Source organism: Motacilla alba, chromosome 20, assembly GCF_015832195.1.
Source record: "Motacilla alba alba isolate MOTALB_02 chromosome 20, Motacilla_alba_V1.0_pri, whole genome shotgun sequence".
In the NCBI taxonomy this organism is placed as follows: Eukaryota; Metazoa; Chordata; class Aves; order Passeriformes; family Motacillidae; genus Motacilla; species Motacilla alba.
In genome coordinates, this window is record NC_052035.1 from 8,106,833 (window position 1) to 8,126,961 (window position 20,129).

At 61.7% G+C, this 20,129-nt stretch overlaps 2 protein-coding genes across 4 annotated transcripts; both read right to left on the reverse strand.

The window, feature by feature from the left end:
* Window positions 1-125: 125 nt before the first annotated feature.
* On the reverse strand, window positions 126-969 carry ID1 (inhibitor of DNA binding 1, HLH protein). The gene is made up of 2 exons (XM_038158642.1): window positions 599-969; window positions 126-433 (listed from the first exon to the last, which is right to left on the reverse strand). The coding sequence occupies exons 1-2, from the start codon at window positions 917-919 to the stop codon at window positions 392-394; spliced, it is 363 nt and encodes a 120-aa protein (XP_038014570.1). The 5' UTR covers window positions 920-969; the 3' UTR covers window positions 126-391.
* A 5,037-nt stretch (window positions 970-6,006) lies between these two features.
* Window positions 6,007-19,093, reverse strand: HM13 (histocompatibility minor 13). 3 transcript variants are annotated; one of them, XM_038158631.1, is made up of 13 exons: window positions 18,876-19,092; window positions 17,472-17,570; window positions 16,165-16,247; window positions 15,012-15,100; window positions 14,192-14,277; window positions 13,954-14,079; window positions 12,005-12,062; window positions 11,326-11,409; window positions 10,972-11,008; window positions 9,906-10,008; window positions 9,028-9,113; window positions 6,932-7,121; window positions 6,007-6,293 (listed from the first exon to the last, which is right to left on the reverse strand). In XM_038158631.1, the coding sequence occupies exons 1-12, from the start codon at window positions 19,053-19,055 to the stop codon at window positions 6,971-6,973; spliced, it is 1,182 nt and encodes a 393-aa protein (XP_038014559.1). In that variant the 5' UTR covers window positions 19,056-19,092; the 3' UTR covers window positions 6,007-6,293; window positions 6,932-6,970. The 3 variants fall into 3 exon arrangements, with proteins under 3 accessions (XP_038014559.1, XP_038014560.1, XP_038014561.1); XM_038158632.1 differs by lacking the exon at window positions 6,932-7,121 and having other exon boundaries at window positions 6,008-6,293; window positions 18,876-19,089; XM_038158633.1 differs by lacking the exons at window positions 6,007-6,293; window positions 6,932-7,121 and adding an exon at window positions 7,242-7,308 and having other exon boundaries at window positions 18,876-19,093.
* Between the last annotated feature and the right edge of the window lie 1,036 nt (window positions 19,094-20,129).

The following is a 20,129-nucleotide window of genomic DNA, read 5'->3' on the forward strand; positions in this document are numbered from 1 at the left end:
ACACCCACCCAGCCCACAGTGGTCTGCACAAGTTGCCCCCCGTTAAACGGGGCACAAATCCCCGGAGCAAAACACCCCCAAAACCCAGGGGAGGGGGTGTGAGGGGCAGGAAGAAAACGCACGTGTGGTCATCAGGGCTTGTTTAATAACAAAACTCCAGCTATTGTAGAACAATATTCTCCAGCATCATTGTAATATACAATACGGGGAATGCTCTCAGCAATCTGAGAAGGAAGGATCCGGCCCACAGCACCCCCTGCCCAGGCTGCGGGGGGGCCGCCGGGGAGCCAGGGATGCAGGTGAGCCGCGGTGCTCGGGGACGGGGTCCCGGGGACGATGTCCGTGGTGGGACCGGGATCCCGGGGATGTCCGTGGAAGGTCCAGAGCGGTCTCAGCGGCAGAGGATCCGATCGGCAGCGGGAATGCACGGAGCCTGCGAGAAAGGGACACGAAGCGGCCGGTCAATACCTGCCAGAGGGTGCCGGGGATGGAAAGGGGGCAGGAGGAAGGGACATCCCCGGGAAGGAGAGTCCAAGGAACGCCGGTGCTGCCCGTCAGGAGCGCGGGTCTGAGCCGGTGCCGCGGGGTCCGCACTCACCTCGGGGGAGTCCCCAGCAGCGGCGGGGCGCGGGGGCCCGCACTGCAGCTCCAGCTGCAGGTCCCAGATGTAGTCGATAACGTGCTGCAGCAGCTCCACCTTGGAGACCCGCCGGTGCCGCGGCAGAGTGGGCACCAGTGCCCGTAGCCGCGAGTAGCAGCCCTTCATATCGTACAGCAGCGCGGCGGCCGCCTGCTCCGCCGCCACCGGGGACACCCCCGGGCCCGGCCCGCAGCGGGCGGCCTCCCCGGGCCGCACGGCCTTCAGCGGGCCGCCGGCGCCCGCGGGCAGCGGCGAAGAAGCGACAGCGGCGACCTTCATGGCGAGAGGCGGCGAGCGGAGCGGGGACGCGGCGGGCGGACAAGGAGCCCGCGCCCCGCCGCGCCTCTTATAGAGCGCCGCCGACGGGTGGGCGGGGCCGCGGGGAACGCTCGACCAATGGCAACACAGAAAGAGCGGGCGCAGCCCCGCCCACTCCATTCATGCGCCCCAAAGGGCAGCGTCTTAAAGGGGCAATGGCGGAGAGAGCGCCGTGACGGGCTTGGCCTGCGGGGCAGGAGCGCTGGCGGTGCGGAGGCTACAGGGGTGCGGAGCGCCCGCCCTGCCCGCAATTAACGCGGGTGCTTGCCCCGCGGGCTCTCGGTGTCGGGCTCCGCGCAGCCCCGCTCGCCCCTTGTCCCCTCCAGGCCCCCGGTGCCCCTCCGGGCGTTCGGCCCCCCCGCACTCCCCGCGCCCCCCCTCCCCGCGGCGGCTCAGACCGTGAGACGCCAGGGTCGTGACGTCACCCATTCATAAAACCCCGCGCGCTGTCAGCGCGGCGCCGGGCGGGCGGTGCCCATGGCGACGGGGGCGGGGACGGGACACACACCTGCAGCCCCTACGGGGGGCATCGGGACCCCCACGGAGACACCGCCACCCCCACCGGGACACCGGCACTCCCACGGAGACACTGCCATCCTCTCCTGGATACGGGGGCAACGGGACTTGCAGGAATCACGGGGACCCCCGGGGGACATCTGCACCCTCACGGGGACAAGGAGGCACCGGGGCCCCACGGTGGCACGGGCACACGGGCATCCCCACAGGGGACAGCTCCCCGCCCGCCGCCCCACGTTCGGAGTTCCCCGTTCCCCCCCTCTCCCGGAGCTCAAACCTGCCCAGAGCTGCTCGGTGGCGGCTGCCGGGGCGGGGGGCGCCAGGTTCGGGTCCACCCGAGGGACGGGCAGAGGGGTCGAGCGCTGGGTGCGTGGGGCAGCGCGGGGAGCGGGCTGCGAGCACGGTTCTGCCGAGGGGGAAATTTGTGGAAGTCCCTCCACTGTGCGAGGCAGCCGGTCCTTGCCCCGAAGGGTTTCTGGTCCGGGCTGTAATTAGCGTTTCTGCTAATTACCCCGCACCTGCGGGGAGGGCAGGCAGCGCCCGGGGAGGGCCCCCCGAGCGAGACCTCGGCACACCCCGAGCAGCACGAAATGGTGTGGGAAGGGAGGGAGGCAAAGCTGCAGCCTCACACACTGCCGGGTGTGTGCACAGACAGACACGCAGGGCGGGTGTGCGTGTGCACACACGAAGGCGCGGGCACACACGTGCCTGCACACACAGATGTGTGTGGGACATACCCAAATATGTGCACGGGAGCATTCGCATGCATACACAACCCTGTGGAGACCGAACACAGCCACAGGTACACGCACACAACAGAGGCACACGCGGACGGACGCACATACAGGTACACACACACATGTGGACACAGATGCACGCTCGTGCACACATACACCCTGCCTTGCACACCAACACGTGTGCCCAAGTGCCAGCACAGCTCTTTATGGGGCTGGGCTGGGGGGGCAGACCCTGCTGCACGTCCCCAGGCATTCAGGGAGCTGAAGGCCTCCCCTCTTCATCCTCTTTTGGGGAGGGCAGCAATCCTGGAGAGCATGCATGAACTCCAACCCTGCCAGCCTGGCTGGGGGGGAGCTGGATCCCCCTGTCCCTCCCTCCGTCCCTCCTCCCTGTGTCCCCCAGCCTGGTGCGGTGGCGGTTCCCAGGGTGGGCACGGCGCTGGGGTCGCCCCCTCCATTCAGGGCTCGGCGGAGGGCCCGGTGCTGCCCGGTTCCCACCGCGGCTCTCAAAGCTGCTAATTAGCCCCCATCTGGCGGCAGTGGCCGGGCCGCGGCGGGAGGCCGGGGACATTGTGCACAGGAATGTCTTTCAGGGCCGCCGGCCGGCCGCCGCCACCGCCAGCTGCGCCGCCAACAATGCCAGGACGAGCCGGACCCCGCGCCCCGGCCACCGGCCACCCCGAGCGGCGCGGGGACGAGGATTTCGTGGCCGTGGTGGGTGTCACGGCACATCGTGGCACAGCCGCCCCGGCACAGCCACTCCAGCTGCCCGCTGGATGCCCCCGAGAGCAGGACACCCCTCGCCCCGTGCCTCCGCACGCTGGGGTGCTGGGGACGGGCTGCGGGGCTCGGGGCTGCCGGTGTGGCACCGGGACGCTGCCTTGGCCACAGCTGGCCGCGGGGTCCCGGCCTGGCACGGCGAGCCGGCCGGCGCAGCGGTGTTGTCCGGCAGAACACAGAGCTTCATTTCCATCTCAATTCTGGGAACGGGGCTCGCGGCGCGGTAACAGCAGCCTCGGCCATATGGTGCCGGCGGGGCTCAGCCCGGCCGGGGGGGCAGCCGGGGGGCGGCTGCTTTGCGCTGAGCAGGGGTTGCCCGGCAGCCGAGCACATCAAAGCCCCCGGCCGCCCCCGCCCCGCCGGGACCACACAGGGCACGGCCGCGCCGGGCCGCCCAGGGGCCGCGGGGCTGCTGCCCCGGGGGAACGGGGTACAGCCGGCACCCCAGGAGCGGCAGCACCCAGCCCCGCACTCCGGCACGGACACCGCAGGTCAGGCCGGCCCCCGCCAGTGACCGGGACTCCCGAACTGGCCGGGGTTGGGTTCCATCCAGATCTCCTCTCCCGGTGCCATCCGCAGGTCACCCCCGAGGCTACACAGAGCTTCCACCCCCCCGTGTCCGCACGACACTGCTGAGCCGGGGTTGCAGATGTGCCGGGGCCGCCGGCACAGCTGGAGCGGGGCCGAGGCCTGAGAAAGCCCCTGCGCATTCCCCTCCCGCCTTCTCCCTTCCCGTTCCCAGCTTCCATCCGCTGCAGCCCAGACCAGCTGGAGCCAGGCAGCCCTTCCTGGGATTTATTCCAGCTTCCTGCCCCTCCTCGCCGGCCGACCGGGACTGGGGCTGCCTTGGGCTGCTTCCTCTCCCTGCTCACAGCCGCCGGCCAGGCGCCACTGTCAGTACCCATCATCGCACGGGACCCCAGCGCTCATCACCAGCACCCACCATCACAGCAAAGCACCCCCACCCTGCGTGGTAGAGCATGAGGTACAACTGCAGCACCCATCACCCATCAGCACCCAGCTGAATCCCTGCTGAGGTGGGGAGGCTCCACAGGGCTCTAAAGATGAGCAGCCTTGGTGTGTCCCCCCTCACACCAGGTACCAGCACTCCCCAAACACGAAACCACTCGCCCTCTGCCTGGCCTTTGCACCCTGTGCACCGCCAGCTCAGCCCATCCCACCCCTCTGCAATTCCTGGGGGCAGCTTGGCACAAGGGGCGTGTGCCCATGAGCTCCCCTGGCCACCAGGCATCTACACCACTGCCACGAGGTGCCATGGGTGAGTGGGTGGGTGAGGATCATCCCAAACCCCACACCTGCTGGCAGCACAACAGGCAGCTTTGGGCCCTGTCCTGCCTGGGCGCAGTTAAGTGGACAGAGGTTTCCAGCCGGAGTCGGCACATTCACGTTTCCGCAGCCCCCACCGAGCCGGAGGGACCCTGCGGAGAGGGGAAAGTGGCCCAGCAGCGGCCCAGACACAGCGGAGCCGCGTGGCCTCAGCCCTGCCGGGACCGGAGGTGCCACAGGCCCAGGTGCAGCAGGCGAGGGACCCAAGCAGCGCTGCAGCGCCGGCTCCACTGGCGGCTCCTTGCAGGGCCCAGCACACTTCCTTCCTCCTGGCCGGCCCCGGCTTATCGGCCAGGCAGGGTGAGGGGTGACCCTGCTGTCCCCTTCCCAGGCCTTCCGCTCCCTGCAGCCCTGGGAAAGCTCCCGGCCACGCTTCCACCGCACCTCCAGCAGGCAGGAGCTGCTCGAGCTCTGCAGGGCAGCAGGGTGATGCTGCCATGGGGGGTACCCTGCGCAGCCCCCAGCCTGCTCCTGCACTCCTGGGGCCTCCGGAGGCTGCAGGGGGATGCAGCTCCTACCACCCGAAGCCAGGGAGGATGCAGAGCTTCCCAGGATGCAGCGCCAGCCTCACACCAGGGGACACACCAGGCTGGGGAGCGGGGTCCTGACTCAGGGTAGGGTCCTGCACCCCACGGCAGAGCCGAAGTCCTTTTCCACGGAACACTGGAGGCTGGTGAAATCACATCTGGAGTCTAGACTCAGTGACTCGGTGGGCCGGGCCTGGCGGCCGTGCTGTACCCAGACCCTGCTGCACACTGTTTGCTTAGCTGGAGGTATTTAATTGGAATTAAAGTGGCCCCTCTTGTTTTTGCGGACAGGGCTGTTGGAAAAGGAGCTGTAAGTCATAGAAAACATCTGTAGGAGCCTGCGAAGGGTCATTAGATGGCAGAACGCGAGGCGCCACTTTTAGTGCTCGCAGCCGGCGCAGGGAATAATGGTTCAATACGGCTTTTGTGGAGGAGCTGCCAAGCCAGCAAACACTTTCTATTTATTCTGGCAGTGGGCATGGCCGAAGGGATGCAAGATCCTCCACATGTGGGCCTCCAGGAGGGGTAGGGAGGACACTGCCAGTGCTGCAGGACACGGGGCAGCTGGTCCCAGTGGAAGCTGTGGTGGATGCTGGAGCTGCCCCTGCCTGCAGCCCCTCCAGCCCCCACGCCTGCACCAGCATTCTCTGCCCATCCCAGCCCTAAAGGGTGCAGGATTGTGCCTGGCTCCCTGCAAGGAAGGGGGACAATCCATACTGTCCTCACCCTGCTCCAGGGCTGGGTTTGAGGTTACCCACTCCTACCCCTCCCATTCCTGCTCCTCCAGGCCACGGGGCGTTAGCCTCAGCTTGCTGAGTACCCCAGCAGCTGAGGCAGAGCACGTTCCTATCCTGTGGGGCTCCTGCAGCCCAATCCCTGAACGGCCACCCTTCTCTGGGACCAGATCCCAGCTCCGACCCACACAGGGCTCAGTGACTCCGGCCCGGAATCCGGGTATTGCAGAGCAGGGGCCAGGCTGGGGGAAGGCCCAGTGCCAGAGAAGTGGGAGGGGGATGGGGACGGTCACTTGGTCACTTGGAAACAGCCAGACAACAGCCACTGGCTCCAGCGGGAGAAGGCGGGTCTGCTGATGCCAATCCCAGTGCCGGCTGGGCTGAGCAGGGGCATGGCCACACCAGCACTCCTTCCTTCAATATGGTTTAATATGAGAGAAAGCAAATGCACAATACAAAATTTAAAAACCGGCGTACATCGATACCCCACCTGGGCGGCTGCTCCGACACACACAACACGATGCTCTTGCACAATTGTTTCGTCGTCTGTCACTTGCAAAGGGTCTTGAAGGGCCCCAGCCCAGCAGTGCCAGGCACGGCCCACGGGCAAGGTCACTTCTCCTTCTTGGAGGCTTCTGTTGGCTCTTCTTTGGAAGCCCCTGCTGCCTCCTTGGGGGTTGAGCTCTCCTCGTAGCTGGGGACAAGAGGGACATGAGTGGGGCCAGCTCCTCCCTGGGGACAGAGCCCTGTGCCACACGGGGACAGCCCAGCCTGTGGCCTCAGCTTCTGCCCTGCTGCTGTTGAGGACAAGGTGGGCTCCAGCCATCAGCACCCAGCACAGGCAGCCCCATGGGGCAGAGCCCAGGCAGGGAGATGAGGGATGCATCCCCCCAGACATCTCCAAGGGTAGGGTGGACCCAGCCAGGGGCCAGCTCTGTGCCCGGGGGCCTGTCCTTGCTCCCAAGAGCACTATTGGATATCCTGGATAGCACATGCTTTCCTTGGCTGAGCACGGGTGCCAGCGGGGCCGGTTAACAGGGGAACTGCAGCAAGACCAACAGCAGTGTTCCCTCCCAGGGTCTCACTCCTCTGGCTGCAAACCCCCTCCAGCAGTGGCCCCAGGGCTCTGGCTAAGGAAATGGGAATGCTGCTCCAAGCAGAAAGGACGAGGTCTGGGATGTCAAATCTTCTTGCCCTTCCCAGTCTCCTCTCTCAGAATGGGAGAGAAGCTGGCTCACAGCAGCGCAGCGACAGCTCCAGCCCTGCCCACACAGTGAGGAGAGCTGGGAATAGGGAGAGCTTGGGCCAGGGAGAGCCAGGACCTGCCCCTACCTGGCCAGAGCGACAGACAAGGGGCCCCGGCGGCAGCGGCTACATGGCACTGGGGCTCTGCTGCCGGCGTCGGCGGGGACAGGACAGTTTCTGCTGCATGGAATCAGCCAGGCTGGCCGGCGAGCCAGACACCGTGGGGAAGTGGGTAAGTCTTGGTGTGTGAGGCAAGATTTCAGCAGAGGATTCATAGCTGCAGGAGAGAGAGGAAGCAGGAAGGGAAAGACAAGGACAGAAAGGAGGGGGGGAGAGAGAGAAAAAGCAGAAGAGTTTTGGAGTGAGAGCACTGAGAACGCACCGCCCTGTGCAGGACGCCTGGCATCCCCCTTCACCTGCTTGCACCCACTGGCCTCTCCTTGCCTGCAGACTCCAGGACAGGGCTGCAACATGAAAAAGTGAGCACTGAAACTCAGGGATGAGGCAGCTCCCACTGGCATGAGCAGAGCCAGGCAGCCAGAACCTAGGGAGAGCAAGCCTGGGCAGTGGGGACGTGGCAGTGGAGCAGCCCGGGGGCTGGGCAGGTGACAGAGATGCAGCAGACCCTGTCCTGCCACTGAGGACAGCGTGCCCACAGCAGATGTGGGGAGCAGGATGGGTTCCCACTGCTGAGGGAGCTTTCTGCCTAGCCTGGTGAGGTTTGGCAAGGCTGAGTGCCATGGAGCTGATCCCAATGCCACCGACCTCTGCTCCAGCAGCACCCCTTCCCTGGGCCTGCAGCGCAGATCTGCTCACTCCCACCCTGCCTGCAGACCCTCACTGCTGTGAGACACCATGTGCAGGCAGAGACCACAGGAACTGACAGCTCCAGGGAGGATTAGGGCACACCAAAGCACCACAGCAGAGAGACCTGCACCTGGTGGGATTCCTGCGGTGGGAGCCACTGCCCTCCAGGCATTGGTCCCTCCGAATCCCACTTCCTCTGCCTGCAACTGGAGCCACTTCAAGGGAGGTCTAGCCCCCTGGGGCCATCAAGTTTGCAACCCTCCAGCATCCTGCTCTTGCCTGGCAACATTTTGCTGCTGGAGCAGCCTGTGCTACTGCTTTAGGAGGGCACTAGCCCCTGGCTGGCAGGCTCCCTGCGCTCCTTGCTGCCCAGTGGGCCCAGCCTCACAGCTCATCTCTCCCGAGTTTCCTGGCAGGAGCTGCTGCTGCTGTCAGCTGGTGAGTCACGGCACTGGGGAAAGCGGCTGCGGGATCCCAGGTGCACAGGAAGGACGATCCCAGGACACTCAGTGCCTGCAGCAGCGATTGTCAGAAGCAAACATCAAAGGAGGGGCAGGTGCGGCAGGGCTGGGGACGGCCCAGCTGAGAGCCGCTGGGAACATGCATACCTGCATCTCCCAGGGGAGGGGAGGGGAGGGAGGAGGGAGGACAGCTGGCTTCCCGTTGCGCCCAGTTTCCCTCTGAGGAGGCTGGGAGCTCAGGAACACTCCCGGGCTGGGGCACTGGGGAGGCTGGGAGGGTACACTGCCCTGCTTTAGGATGTTCCCTTCCCTCCTCTGCATCACCCATCATTACTGTGCTGAGCCACCACCAAGTTTCAAGCACGACAGACAAACAGCTCTCAAGCAGGAGGCCAGAGCTGCCCACTGACAGCCTGGACAGGCTCCAAGAACAGCTGAGTACAACAGCCCAGTCCCCCTTCCTCTGTACACAGTCTTTGGGGCAGGGAGACTACTACGAACCAGGACACTCTGCCCAAGTGGGGAGGTTGGGATGTGCTCAAACCAGCCTTGGCTCTGGCTCCATTTCTCCCCACCCACAGGCCCTGGGACACAATGACCAAGTATCTCCACACCAGGTGTGCAGTCCCACCCTCCCCTGCCTGCCAGCGCATGGGAAGAGCCTGTCACCGGGGCGTAAAGCAATACCAGGTGCTGCCTGCTGGTACCACAGCACAGCTCCCGCCCAGCTCGCGGGAGGCGGCCGGAGCCAGGCCCGGCATGTACAAACACAGACCCGCTCCCTCCACCCACGCACACCCAGAGCATGCCCAGATGAACCCGTCCCTCCAGCTGTGCCCGGGCGTGGGAACATCTGCACGCTTCACGCGCTCCAGCGCCGCCGGCTAAACAGCTCCACGGCCAGCTGAGGCTCACCTGAACATTTCGGTTACTTCTCCCTTTGCCAAGGCCACCAGAAGCGGGAATCCAATGCAGGCAGGGACCAGGTACAGCAGCGCGGGCTGTGGGGAAGGAAAACAACTGTTAAACCAAACCACAAATCACCCCGAGGGAAGAGTGCACAGTGAGCTCATGGCCTTGTCCCCTCTGCACCCATGGCATCTGTCACACGGCTACACGGGGAGTTAACATCCCAAAAAGCAGCTTCAAGAGCTAAGTTAGAGCTGCAGCAGCATGAAGCTGCTTGGGTACACCTAGATTGGGTATGAGGAGGAAATTCTTTCCTGTGAGGACGGTGAGATCCTGGCACAAGCTGCCCAGAGAAGCTGTGGATGTTCAGTCCCTGGAAGTGTTCAAGGCCACGTTGGAACAGGGCGTGGAGCAGACTGGTCTAGTGGTTGGTGTCTCTGCCCATAGCAGGGGACTTGAAACAAGATGGTCTCCGAGGTCTCTTCCCTAAACAATTCCGGGATTCTGTGAAAATCCTCGCTGTAAGGTGCCAGTGGGCCATGAACACACTGAGAGCTCCTGTGCAGAGCAGAGTGTATGGGCTCCCAGAGCCCCCTGCAGCACAGCCAGTGGGGGCTCAGGGCAGCTTGGTTAAAGAGCCAAAAAACACAGGGCCCCTGGCTGAGGGGTTGCTGTTGGAAACAAGGAGCCTTGCCCCAAGCAGGCCTCTGCTCCAGCTGGGCACAGGAGCTTTGGGAAGGGAAAGGTACAGGCAAGCACTGGAAAATCAAAGCCAAGAGAAGAAATAAATCTACTTTTTCCTGGCAGGATGCAGGAACTTCATGGCCAAGCTGGCCTGACCCACTTGGATGTGCATCCACAGGAGGCAGCAGGGTGGAGCTCACCTGGGCATGCTTGAAGATGTGCATGATGAATATGGTGAGGCCCAGCCCAAAGATGTAGGCCACAAAGCTGGTGTAGAAATACGTGTGCGTGTTCTTCTTCAGGCTGCAGGGAAAGGGAAGAGCTCAGTGACCTCTGGTCTGGAATGTCAGTGGCCAAAATGGAATTGGCCCGGCTCTCTTGGGCATCTCCCACCACAGTGGAGTGCACGGAGCAATGCTCTGCCTGTGTAGCTCCTGGTGTTGTGGGAGCAGTGTGGGACCGAAGGCAGTAAACCCAGGTGAGGGGCTGGAGAAGGGAAGAAGGCACTGATGCTGCTGCTGGATGGCAACTGGGAAGGGAGGAATTAGGGCAAGGAGCCAGGCAGAAGGTCACGTTGTCTTAGTGGAGTCTGTCCCTGGCTCTCAGCAGTTAATATTTTATCACAGGGCAGGCTGCAGGAACTGGGATTCCCAGCAGGTGCAGGCAGGATGTGGGTGGTAACACCTGGAAGAGCTGGCACAGACCAGAGGCTCTGTGCAAGAGCAGTGGGAGTGGGGCCACACCACCACGGTCACAGAGCACCCTGTTCCCCAGAGCCTTTCAGTGTGGGGCAACTGCTGCAGCCCAGCTGTAGGTGCAGCTTCCCTACGTGGGAAGGAGCTGCTTCCTCCAACACCAGTGGCAACCTAGAGGCAGCCAGCCCTGCCAGGCACCCATTTGCATCCACGCGAGCAGCTCCCAGGCGCCAGCACCCCTGGCTCTTTCCCACGCTGTCACTGCTTCCTCACTGCCCTCCACTCCGTGCTTCCAGGGAGCTGGTGAGGCTCTGTGGGGCTGCTGTGTGCTGCTGCCCTGATCCCCATCCCCATGCCTGCACTCAACCACTCGCCCCAGTGCTCAGGACGTACCCACAGAGCCAGCCCCCTCTTCCAAGGGCTTTTCCTTCCACCCCTGGTGTGTCTCCACACCCAGCTCCAGAAGGGACCGCACGACTGCACTCCTGGCTCCCCCTTCCCTTTTTTCTTCTACAAAAGCAGCTCAAATATGCTGCAAGATCCAACCTGCCGGAGACCCTTCCCTGCTCACCTGATATCAAACCGCAGCAGCAAGGCAATGAAGATCCCTGCAGGGAGAAGGAAACAATGAGGGGCTGCAAGTGGCACAGGAGGGACAGCGAGGGGCCGGAGGGGCAGGGAAGGGACAGCGAGGGGCTGGAGGGGCAGGGCAGGCGGAGCGAGGCAGGGCAGGAGCCGCGGTGCTCCGGTGCCGTGCTCGGGGTGACAGTGCCCTCTCGTGGCAGCGGGACAGCACCGGGACCTGCCGGGAGACTCCCGACCCACCGGGGCTGCGCCTGGCCGAGGGCAGAGCCGGGCACCTGCTCAGTTCCCCGCAGCCCCCTCAAAGGAGACCCCAGCCCCGTCCTCCCCCTTCTGTCCTCACCCGGAATGACAATGTCTCCCAGTCCCAGCATGGCGAAGTTGTCGGCGTCCAGCCCCTTCTCCAGCAGGTCCTGAGGGAAAACCACTGCGAGGAGCAGAACGAGGCACAGTGAGGGGGAGTGTCCCCACTGAGCCTGCCAGCCCCACTGGGCCTGGCAAAGAGAGACCAGAGCAGGGCAAGGGACCTGTCCCTGCCCTCAGCCCTCTCCTTCCCTGCAGCTTTCCTTGTTCTTTCTGGGACAATTCCAGAACAAGAAACTAAGGACCAAACTACTGCATGCACCACAGCAGCACCAGTTCAGTCCTCCTGCTGTTCTGGGGCTCTGTGTTTTTTGGGTTTTTTTCGGGGGGTTTTGTTTTGGTTTGGTTTTTGTTTTGCTTTTTTGGTGGGTTTTTTGGTGTGGTTTTTTTTGGTGGTGTTTATTTGGTATGGACTGTTTCTACAGCAGATGGAATTGCACACTCCAAAGGTGCAGAGTGACCCAGACAGAGCAGGGCACTGCAAACCATCCCTTTCCAGAGACCTGCCTTGGTTTGAGACTCAATGACAGGGAGGAGGGGGTCACCAGCAGGAAATGCTCCTGCCGACATCCCAGCCTGAACCACCTGCAGAGGTGGAGGGTGCATGGGACAGGGCTTGCAGCAAAAAAGACCCCAGCACACAGGAAAGATGTACTCACGTTTTATTGGGGCCTCAAATGATTTGGCAACTGTCACCATCACGTTGGTGCCAAAGACCTAGAACAGAAGGAGACCAAGGTGACCACAGCTGCACAGGAACACACACACAATGCTCAGCTACAGCCTCACCCCAGGGCCAGGAGTGGCCTCAGTGGCAGAAAACAGCCAATGACCTGCCCAAATGTGGGCACAGGAGCCCTGCAAGCAAGCCCATTGTCTGGGGTAGAGGCATACGGTGGCACTGGGGGAGGTGGAGGTGGCTGCTTCACGGCTGTCCTGCTCTCAGAGCAGCATGGGGACAGCACTCACATGGCAGAGCTGCTGCCCACCACCCAGCCCTGCACCTCAGTTCAGCTTTAATCCGTCAGCTCCATGTAAAGTCCAGTTGGAGGGCAGGAGCTTCCAGCCTGGGAGCTTCCAGCGGGGACAGGGGCAAGTGTCAGACCAGCTGCAGTTTGCTCTGGGGTCATTTACTTGCACAGCCCTATCAGCTGTAAATACTGGCAGCATTTGGGGGTGGACTGTAAACACTGAGGGCAGCCACTCTGATCTCTGCACCTTGCCACCTCTAAGCTTCCAGTCCAGCAGGCACAAAAGCCAGGTGCTGGTTAGCACTGGGTGAGCAAGATCCTGGATCTTTGGATTAAAGGGAAATCTTAAAGCATCAGGTTAACTCCCATAAGGTACAGCAAGTTCTGAGCATTGCCATGGAGTGACAGGACTCGACACTGGGATCAGGGAAAAGCATCACATGCCCCCCCAAAACTATGTGGGGCAACAGCGTCAACCCACTGAGATCTCCTTCCTCCTCAAAACCCTCCTGGGATCTCCGTGTGATTGAATCCATGCCAAGATCCAAGTGACCAGCTCCTGCAGAGGGGCACAGTATGAAGGCCTCCACTCCAAGGCAGCCCTTCCCTAAGTCTCCAGCAATACTCTGATCCATGGAGAAGCCGAGGTGAGAGACAGACAGCAAGTGGAGAGCAGAGGGGGGCACTCAGTGTCCCCAAAGCACTGGGAAGCCACTCGCACACTAAGCAGGGCCTGGGGCACCAGGTGTGCTAAGGCAGAAGGCAGAGTCCCCTCCAGCTGAGAGCTGCAGAGGAAGTGGCCCACAGGCTAAAAAACCACAGAGCCCAGACTGTTAACGAGCCCGGGAAACAGGGGCACCACCGGCCAAGTACAAAACAACCCACACTAGCCAGGCGTAAATATGGAGGGATTACACAGGCAGCTGCAGAGCTGCTGGACAGACCTCAATGTATACAAGGCTCTCAGACATTTGGAAACATGGTGATTCAGAAGGTGGAGGCAGCAGGAAGGACTGGGGAACACAGACATTACAAGGAGAAACACTCTCCCATCCATGGAGCAGAGCACACGACTGCATTCCTGCCCTCCCCGCCCCCCTTTCCTCTACAAAAGCAGCTCAAATGCACTGCAAGAAATAAGGAAAACCTCAAAATGAAAAAGTTAGGGTGCAGCACTGGCTGAGGAGAAGGGACTGGAGTCATTCCAGGGTCTGCTCCTCTGTGCAAGAGAACAGAAGGATACGAACGAAACCAGCAGATGACAGAGCCAAGGCACAGCTCATACAAGCAGGCTCAGTGTGCCCCAGAGCAGCCTCCAGCCCACCCAACAGCTGTCAGGCCTTGGGAAGACCATAATGGGGAATCCAGGACCAGATCTGACACACACTGAGTACCCCACAATAGCTCTGATGAGGTCCCTGCCAGCCCAGGGCTCTCTAAATGAGACAATAAAAGAAAACACACTCGATGAGCCACATTCTGCCACTGTGGATTCTGTCATCAACCCTGCCACACTCCTCTGGGCTGAGAAACCAAAAATTGACTTCAAGTGTGCGTCCAGCCAGCGTGGTGCCTCCAGAAAGGCAGAATGCCAGGCACACACTTCCACCAATGGCCTGCAGAACACTCCTGCTTACCCAGAACACATCGTAGATGAAGAGGCCCCCAAGCAAGATGCAGCCAGTGCTGACATTGTTCAGGTGCAGCAGCTCCACCCCGTTGAGGGAGAATGCCAGCCCGAAGAGATTGTTGGCAATCCAGTGCTGAGAAGGACAGGAAAAGGAGATCTGTGTCCTGCTGTACATGGAACCCCCACCCAGCATGGAAATGAGTCAGTGTCTGATCCAGCCCAGTCCCCAGCTGTGCCTCACTTACCTTTCTCAGCAGGTACCAGACCCCCACAACACTGCTCAAGGCCAGGCACACGAGATCCTTGGTGTCAAACTCATAATTCACTATTTCTGCAAGAAAACAGAGAAGTCAGACTTGGGGCAGGCAGGGCAGCTCCCCTTCCCACGCAGGGCTGAATGATTCCACAGCTGGGGAGCACAGAGCTCAGTGCTCACGTCCCAAACGAGGGGACTGTACCCGTGGTACACACGTGCAAACCGCCTGGGAATGAGCAGTGGGCTCTGCAAAGCTCAGACCTTCTCCTTCAGCCAGACTCTGCACATGGACAGCATCCACGGTCCTGCTGTCAATAAGGAAATTGGATTCAGGCACTGCCTAAGGCAGGGAGAGATAAATTTCTCCCTCTTCCTGTGCCAGTTAACTCCTGGTGGTATCACCAGAAATACTCCCTCACCAGGAAAGCTACTACAGGGCAGGATACTTATCAAAGCATCTGCCAGTGCAAAGATCTGGCCCAGATAAGGCAGCACAAACCAGTCAGACCAGTGCCCTCCAAGGGGCTTAAATAAAGGCTGTGCATTTAATGACAGCCACAGCTCCATCCCCACAGCACTCTGGGAGGTGTTTCTGGGGTCAGCACAAAGGCAGAGTGCCAGCCCAGCTCTGCAGGGACACGTGGGGCTCACAGGGGCTACGGCAGCCCAGCGGGGAGCGAGAGGCGAGTCTTTGAGAAGGTTGTTTCAATGGGCTGAGAGTAATGAGACCAAAAAAAGGAAATAAAAAAAAGGAACAGTAAAGGCAGAAAACATTCAGGCTCCCCTGAAAGACTGGAAAGCCAACGTACCCTCCTTGCTCTCCCCGGAGCCCTGGGTGAAGAGGAGCTGGTACTGTTTGTTGGGGAAATTTGCAGGGAAGAATCTGTTCATCATGGGGCTGAAACGAGAGGTGTAGAGAAGGGCAGTTCGACAGAAAGCCTGCAAGATGTGCTGCCCAGCACCTCTGCCTGTGAGGGGGCCCCACACCCCCTCCCGAGAGGGGAAATACCATCTGCTCCATCAGGGACTGGCAGGAGCCACAGCAACTCATCCTGCACAGAGATCTGATCTGGCTGTGTGTGACAGTCCCCCAAATACTCCAGGGCAAGGAAATAGAGCATCATCCACAAGAAAGGAGAACCCACCCCAGAGCCCAGCAAATGCCCTATGCCCCCCAGCAACCCTCTGGGTACCCAGCAGTGGCTGGGCCACCACTGACTGGCTGTGCTGCAGAGCCAGGAGCAGAGCAAAGCCCTTGCCCAGCACCAGGCTAGGGAAAGCATCTGGTCCCCAACGCTGCAGAGCTCACGAAACAGGAAACCAGTTCAACTTTTTCAGTTACTGAAACAGTCTGAGCTTTCAACACCTCGTGCCACGCACTGCCATGAGAGGCCAGGGACATTACCACGAGCTCCAGCTGCCTGTGTCACCCATCCCAGTAAGGGTGCTGAAGAGCTCTCCCCCTTGAAGAGCAAGGGCCGTGCCAAGAGGGGTTTAAGATGGATATAAAGAAAAGGCTCTTCCCCCAGAGGGTGGCTGGGCACAGTTACAGACTCCCCAGGGAAGTGGTTATGGCCCCAAGCCTGCCAGATTTCAAGAACTGTTTGGAAAACACTGTCAGGAACATGGTGGGATTTTTGGAGTTGTCTTGTAGAGGGTGAGAGGTTGGACTTGATCCTTGTGGATCTCTTGCAACTCAGGATATTCTGATTCTGTAATTCTGAGCCAGAGAAGCTCCTTAGGGTGATCTGGCCTTGTCCCAGTGCTGGTGTACAGGATGCTGGCTTCCCAGGACCCCAGAGCTTTGGTTCCCACCACCAAGGGACAACACCCTAAGAGGTTGGGCAAACACCCTGAAGACCTGGCTCTGGTGCAGGGCAGTGGTGCTCTAAAAATCTCCCAATAAAATGAACTGAAGCTTTAGGTAGCCCTGCCCCAGTCACACCCATCCTTGTGCTGTACCTGATAGTGTGGGACAGGGCCAGGATCCCCAGCACAAAGAAATACATGGAAAGCAGAAGATTGATGTACTCTTGAGAGAATATCTGCAAGACAAAACCACAGAGGGGTTAGTAACCACAGCATCCTCCCCATCCTCATGCTCCTGTTGGCAGCTGCTGTGTCAGTGCTCCAGGGAAATAAGAAGAATAGCTAGAATAACCCAAATTCCTGCATGCTGAGGGAAAATATGTTGGAAATAGCCATGTGCTCAAAGAACAAGCACAATGGGCCCGTGAGCTGTAGCGCATCTGCGAGCTGCTCAGGTCAAAAAATAACTCCAGTGCTGCAGAAAGGAGGCCAGAGCTTCCCCTGCAGAGCAGGGAGAGAGGCACTGCTCCCAGGGCTGCCCAGGCCCAGGGGAGCAGCAGCATCCCCTGCCCTAATTAAACAGGGCATTATTAAAACTCCTGCCCTCCAAGTCACACACTCCCCCACTGAATCACACCCCTACAAACCAGGGTGGAAGGATCCTGGGGCCCTCCGTGCCCTCCTGGAAGGGGATGCTGGAATAGGCAAGCACATGGCACACAGCCACTGACAGAGAAGGGACTGAACTGTACCATTCCCAACTCTGCCCCTTAACCCTCACCTCCTGGCCAGCCAGGAGCACCCTGGCACCTTGCAGGGATCCCAAAACAGCACAGCTTGGCAGCTACCATGCCCACAGGACCACTCTGTGCTGCAGCTCCCCAGACCCCTCTGGGAGCTCAGCCATGTGCCAGACCTGCACAGGCAGCCCAAGGTGCTTGAGGCCAAGACATCTTCTCCACACCACCAAAAGCACGTGCTGCTGAGAGCTCCCATCCATTTCTCAGGTCCTCTGACTCTGCTGTGGGCTCTGAACGTCTAAAAGACTTCACCTGATCACACAGGGGCTCCCCTAGGCCTGCAGCCGAAAGGGCTCCAGGAGCACAGCATGGAACACAACACAGAGCCAGCAGCATTTGCCCTCGGAGACCCTGGCACCCTCCGGCTCCAGCCTGAGCCCTGTCAGCTTGGCCCACGGAGGCAGGAAGAGCTCAGGGCTATTTGCTCCCCGGCAGCTCTCCAGAAACAACCTGTGCACAAACAGGCTCTGATTTCCCCCAAGCTGTGACAATTCAGGCAAGAACTGACGTCCTCCTGCACGGCGACACCGAAGAGCTCGATCTGTGCAGCCTCGCACACCTTCTGTCCCAACACTAAGGGCCAAAAACAGAGTCAGCCCGTTATGGAGCTCCTGCCAGGCAGGAGGATGTCCTGCCCCAGCTCCAGTGCCCCTCACTTACTTTAAAGAAGAGGTAGAGCCCCAGGAGGGTGCAACTGGCAACAATGGGAAAGCGAGCAGCGTCTCGGCTGGTAATGGTCTCTGGCATCTCCGAGGAGTTCTGGGGAGAGAAGGATAGAACAGGAATGGATAGAACAGCCCTGCCCTGGCTTCACACCTGAGCAGGGGCTAAACAGACACAACATGCAGGGCTCCACAGAATTTTGAGAGGGACAAAACACCCACTGGCCCCTGCTATACCCAGAGGTGAGGCTGTGTCAGAGGCAGAGCCTGAGCTGGAAAACACAAACCTTGCACTTGTCCTTCTCAGGGCAGCCAAATTTTACTGCTTTTCTCCTCCTGGAGAAGGAAAAAATCCTGTTCTGGCATTGGCCTGTTCTCCCTTGCCCAGAGGGGAGCTGGGCTCCCTCACCGCTCACGCCCAGCCAGCCCCATCTGTGCCACCATCTGTGATCACCCCGCGCACGAGGCGTCTCTCCAGCCACCTCCTCATCCCTCACCTTGCTCTTGGGACACTTCTCCCGCTCAAAAGCCCCAGATTTATAAGCCCCTTCCAAGACATCTTTGCACCACCTCAACCAGTCCCTTTCAAGCCATTTCCCATGGGAGACCTTCAGCTTTCAGAGCAGGCAGAGGGCTGTCTGTTTTCTGCCTCTTCCCTGCCCGCTCCAGGCCCAGCTGGCTGCTGCTCAGAGATCTAATCTCACTCAGGCAAACACCTGCGGCCAGCACAGATCGAGGGCACCTCAAAAGCCCTCGTGCAGCTTATCCCAGGCACGGCAGTTTTGTCAAGCTGTGCCCAAATTCCTGCTGCTCCCTGCAGAGTGAGGGATGAGAACCCCCACCCTGAATCACGGCTGGGCTTCGCTCACAGCCCCCCACTGCCTGGGCTGCCAGAACCCCCCAAGATCCGCTGAAGCCGCTGATACGAGGCTTAAGGGCACACAAGGAGATTTTAAAAATAGTAATAGATCAGACTGTGTAAACCAGTCCTTCCTCCTGAGCTACAGCAGCCCAACTGTTGGCATTTAAGTCCCTGCTATGAAATGCAGAGAAGGGCGGGAGGAGTACCGGGTCAGAACAGGGCGTGCAGGCAGGAGAGCACCCCGGACCAGCCCCAGTGCCGCGGGGCACAGCCACACACGAGCCCCCCAGCACAGCTCCTCCTGACGAGGGACAAGGGCCGGTTGTGTTTTGCAGCACTTGAATTTCTCGGGGCTGTGAGAAGCGGCTGGAGAAGCCCCGGGGGAAGCCAACTCTCTCCCGGGGGCTCCCCGCGCCTCCAGGCCCGGGGCCGGAGCCGGGGACACGCAGCTGCCGGTCCTGCCGTGAACGGGGCGCCCGGAGGGGACCCTTGGGGAGGGGCGAGGCCGCCAGGCCCGGCTGCCCCGAGCCGCGGGGGTACCTTGCTCTTGGCGCAGCTGACGGAGCGCAGCGCCCCGAAGAAGATGGGCAGCAGCGCCATGAGGACGAGGCTGCCGTAGGCCAGCGCCATGCCCTCGGGGGTGGCGGGCGGGCGGGCGGGGGTCCCGGCCCCGGGCGCGGCCCCGGCGGCGCTGCCGTTGTGCGCCGCGGGCTCCTCCATGGCGGCTGCTCCCACCGCGGTCCGCACCGACACGTCCCCTTACCGAGCGGAACTGCGTCACGCGCAGCGGCGCTGAAGCCGGCCCCGCCCCGGCGGCCCCGGTGCCAGGAGAAGGGCAGAGCCCCGGGCCGGGAGATGGGCAGAGCCCCGGGTAGAGCCCCGGGGCCGGGAGAAGGGCAGAGCCCCGGGCCGGGCCCCGGTGCCGGGAGAAGGACAGAGCCCCGGGGCCGGGAGATGGGCAGAGCCCCGGGCAGAGCCCCGGGGCCGGGAGAAGGGCAGAGCCCCGGGCCGGGAGATGGGCAGAGCCCCGGGCAGGGCCCCGGTGCCGGGAGAAGGACAGAGCCCCGGGGCCGGGAGATGGGCAGAGCCCCGGGCCGGGCCCCGGTGCCAGGAGAAGGGCAGAGCCCCGGGCCGGGAGAAGGGCAGAGCCCCGGGTCGGGCCGCGGGACCGGGAGAAGGGCAGAGCCCCGGTGCCGGGAGAAGGGCAGAGCCCCGGGCAGGGCCCCAGTGCCAGGAGGAGGGCAGAGCACCGGGGCCGGGAAAAAGGCAGAGCCCCGCGCCCCTGCCGCCGCCCCGGGCTGGGCCCTGCCCGACCCAACCCGGCCCGGCCCTGCTCTCGCTGTGGGAAGGACAGGGCCCGGGCCCAGCCCAAGGAGGGAAAGGCTCCCTCCCGGTTTCCCGCAGCCCCCCCGGAGCACCAGCAGGGAGGTGGCAGCTCCCGGTGCCATCGCCCCGAGCGAGTTGGGTCCGGTGCTCCCCTGGATTTTCCCGCCTTTCGCCTTTTTTCCAAGGACCTGCGCCCCTGTTGGTGGGGATGCCCCTGGCTGCTCCCAGCCCAGCCGTGAGCAAACAGCCCCTCTGTAAAATGCCCCGTAAATGGCAGCAAGTTCTCCCCACGCGCTGGACTGGGACCAGGCTCTGCTGGAAAATTGGCCGAAATGTGTGTTTTCCTCACAAATGCTCCAAGCCACCGGCAGCTCAACTGTGCCACCAAGCCTCCTCCTTCTCCTCACCAGAATGAAAGTCTGCTGAGGAGCAAAAATTGGTGAAGATTTGAGCACAGTGAAATGGTGC

Excerpts from the sequence above, each read along its gene's own strand:
- ID1 (XM_038158642.1), bottom strand. The coding sequence starts at position 919 with ATGAAGGTCGCCGCTGTCGCTTCTTCGCCGCTGCCCGCGGGCGCCGGC. Across the intron at positions 434-598 it reads CTGCTGGGGACTCCCCCGAG|GCTCCGTGCATTCCCGCTGC; the intron begins GTGAGTGCGGAC and ends CCTTTCTCGCAG.
- HM13 (XM_038158631.1), bottom strand. The coding sequence starts at position 19,055 with ATGGAGGAGCCCGCGGCGCACAACGGCAGCGCCGCCGGGGCCGCGCCC. Across the intron at positions 12,063-13,953 it reads TCATCTACGATGTGTTCTGG|GTCTTTGGCACCAACGTGAT; the intron begins GTAAGCAGGAGT and ends CTTCTGTTCTAG. Across the intron at positions 10,009-10,971 it reads CTGCTGCGGTTTGATATCAG|CCTGAAGAAGAACACGCACA; the intron begins GTGAGCAGGGAA and ends CTTTCCCTGCAG.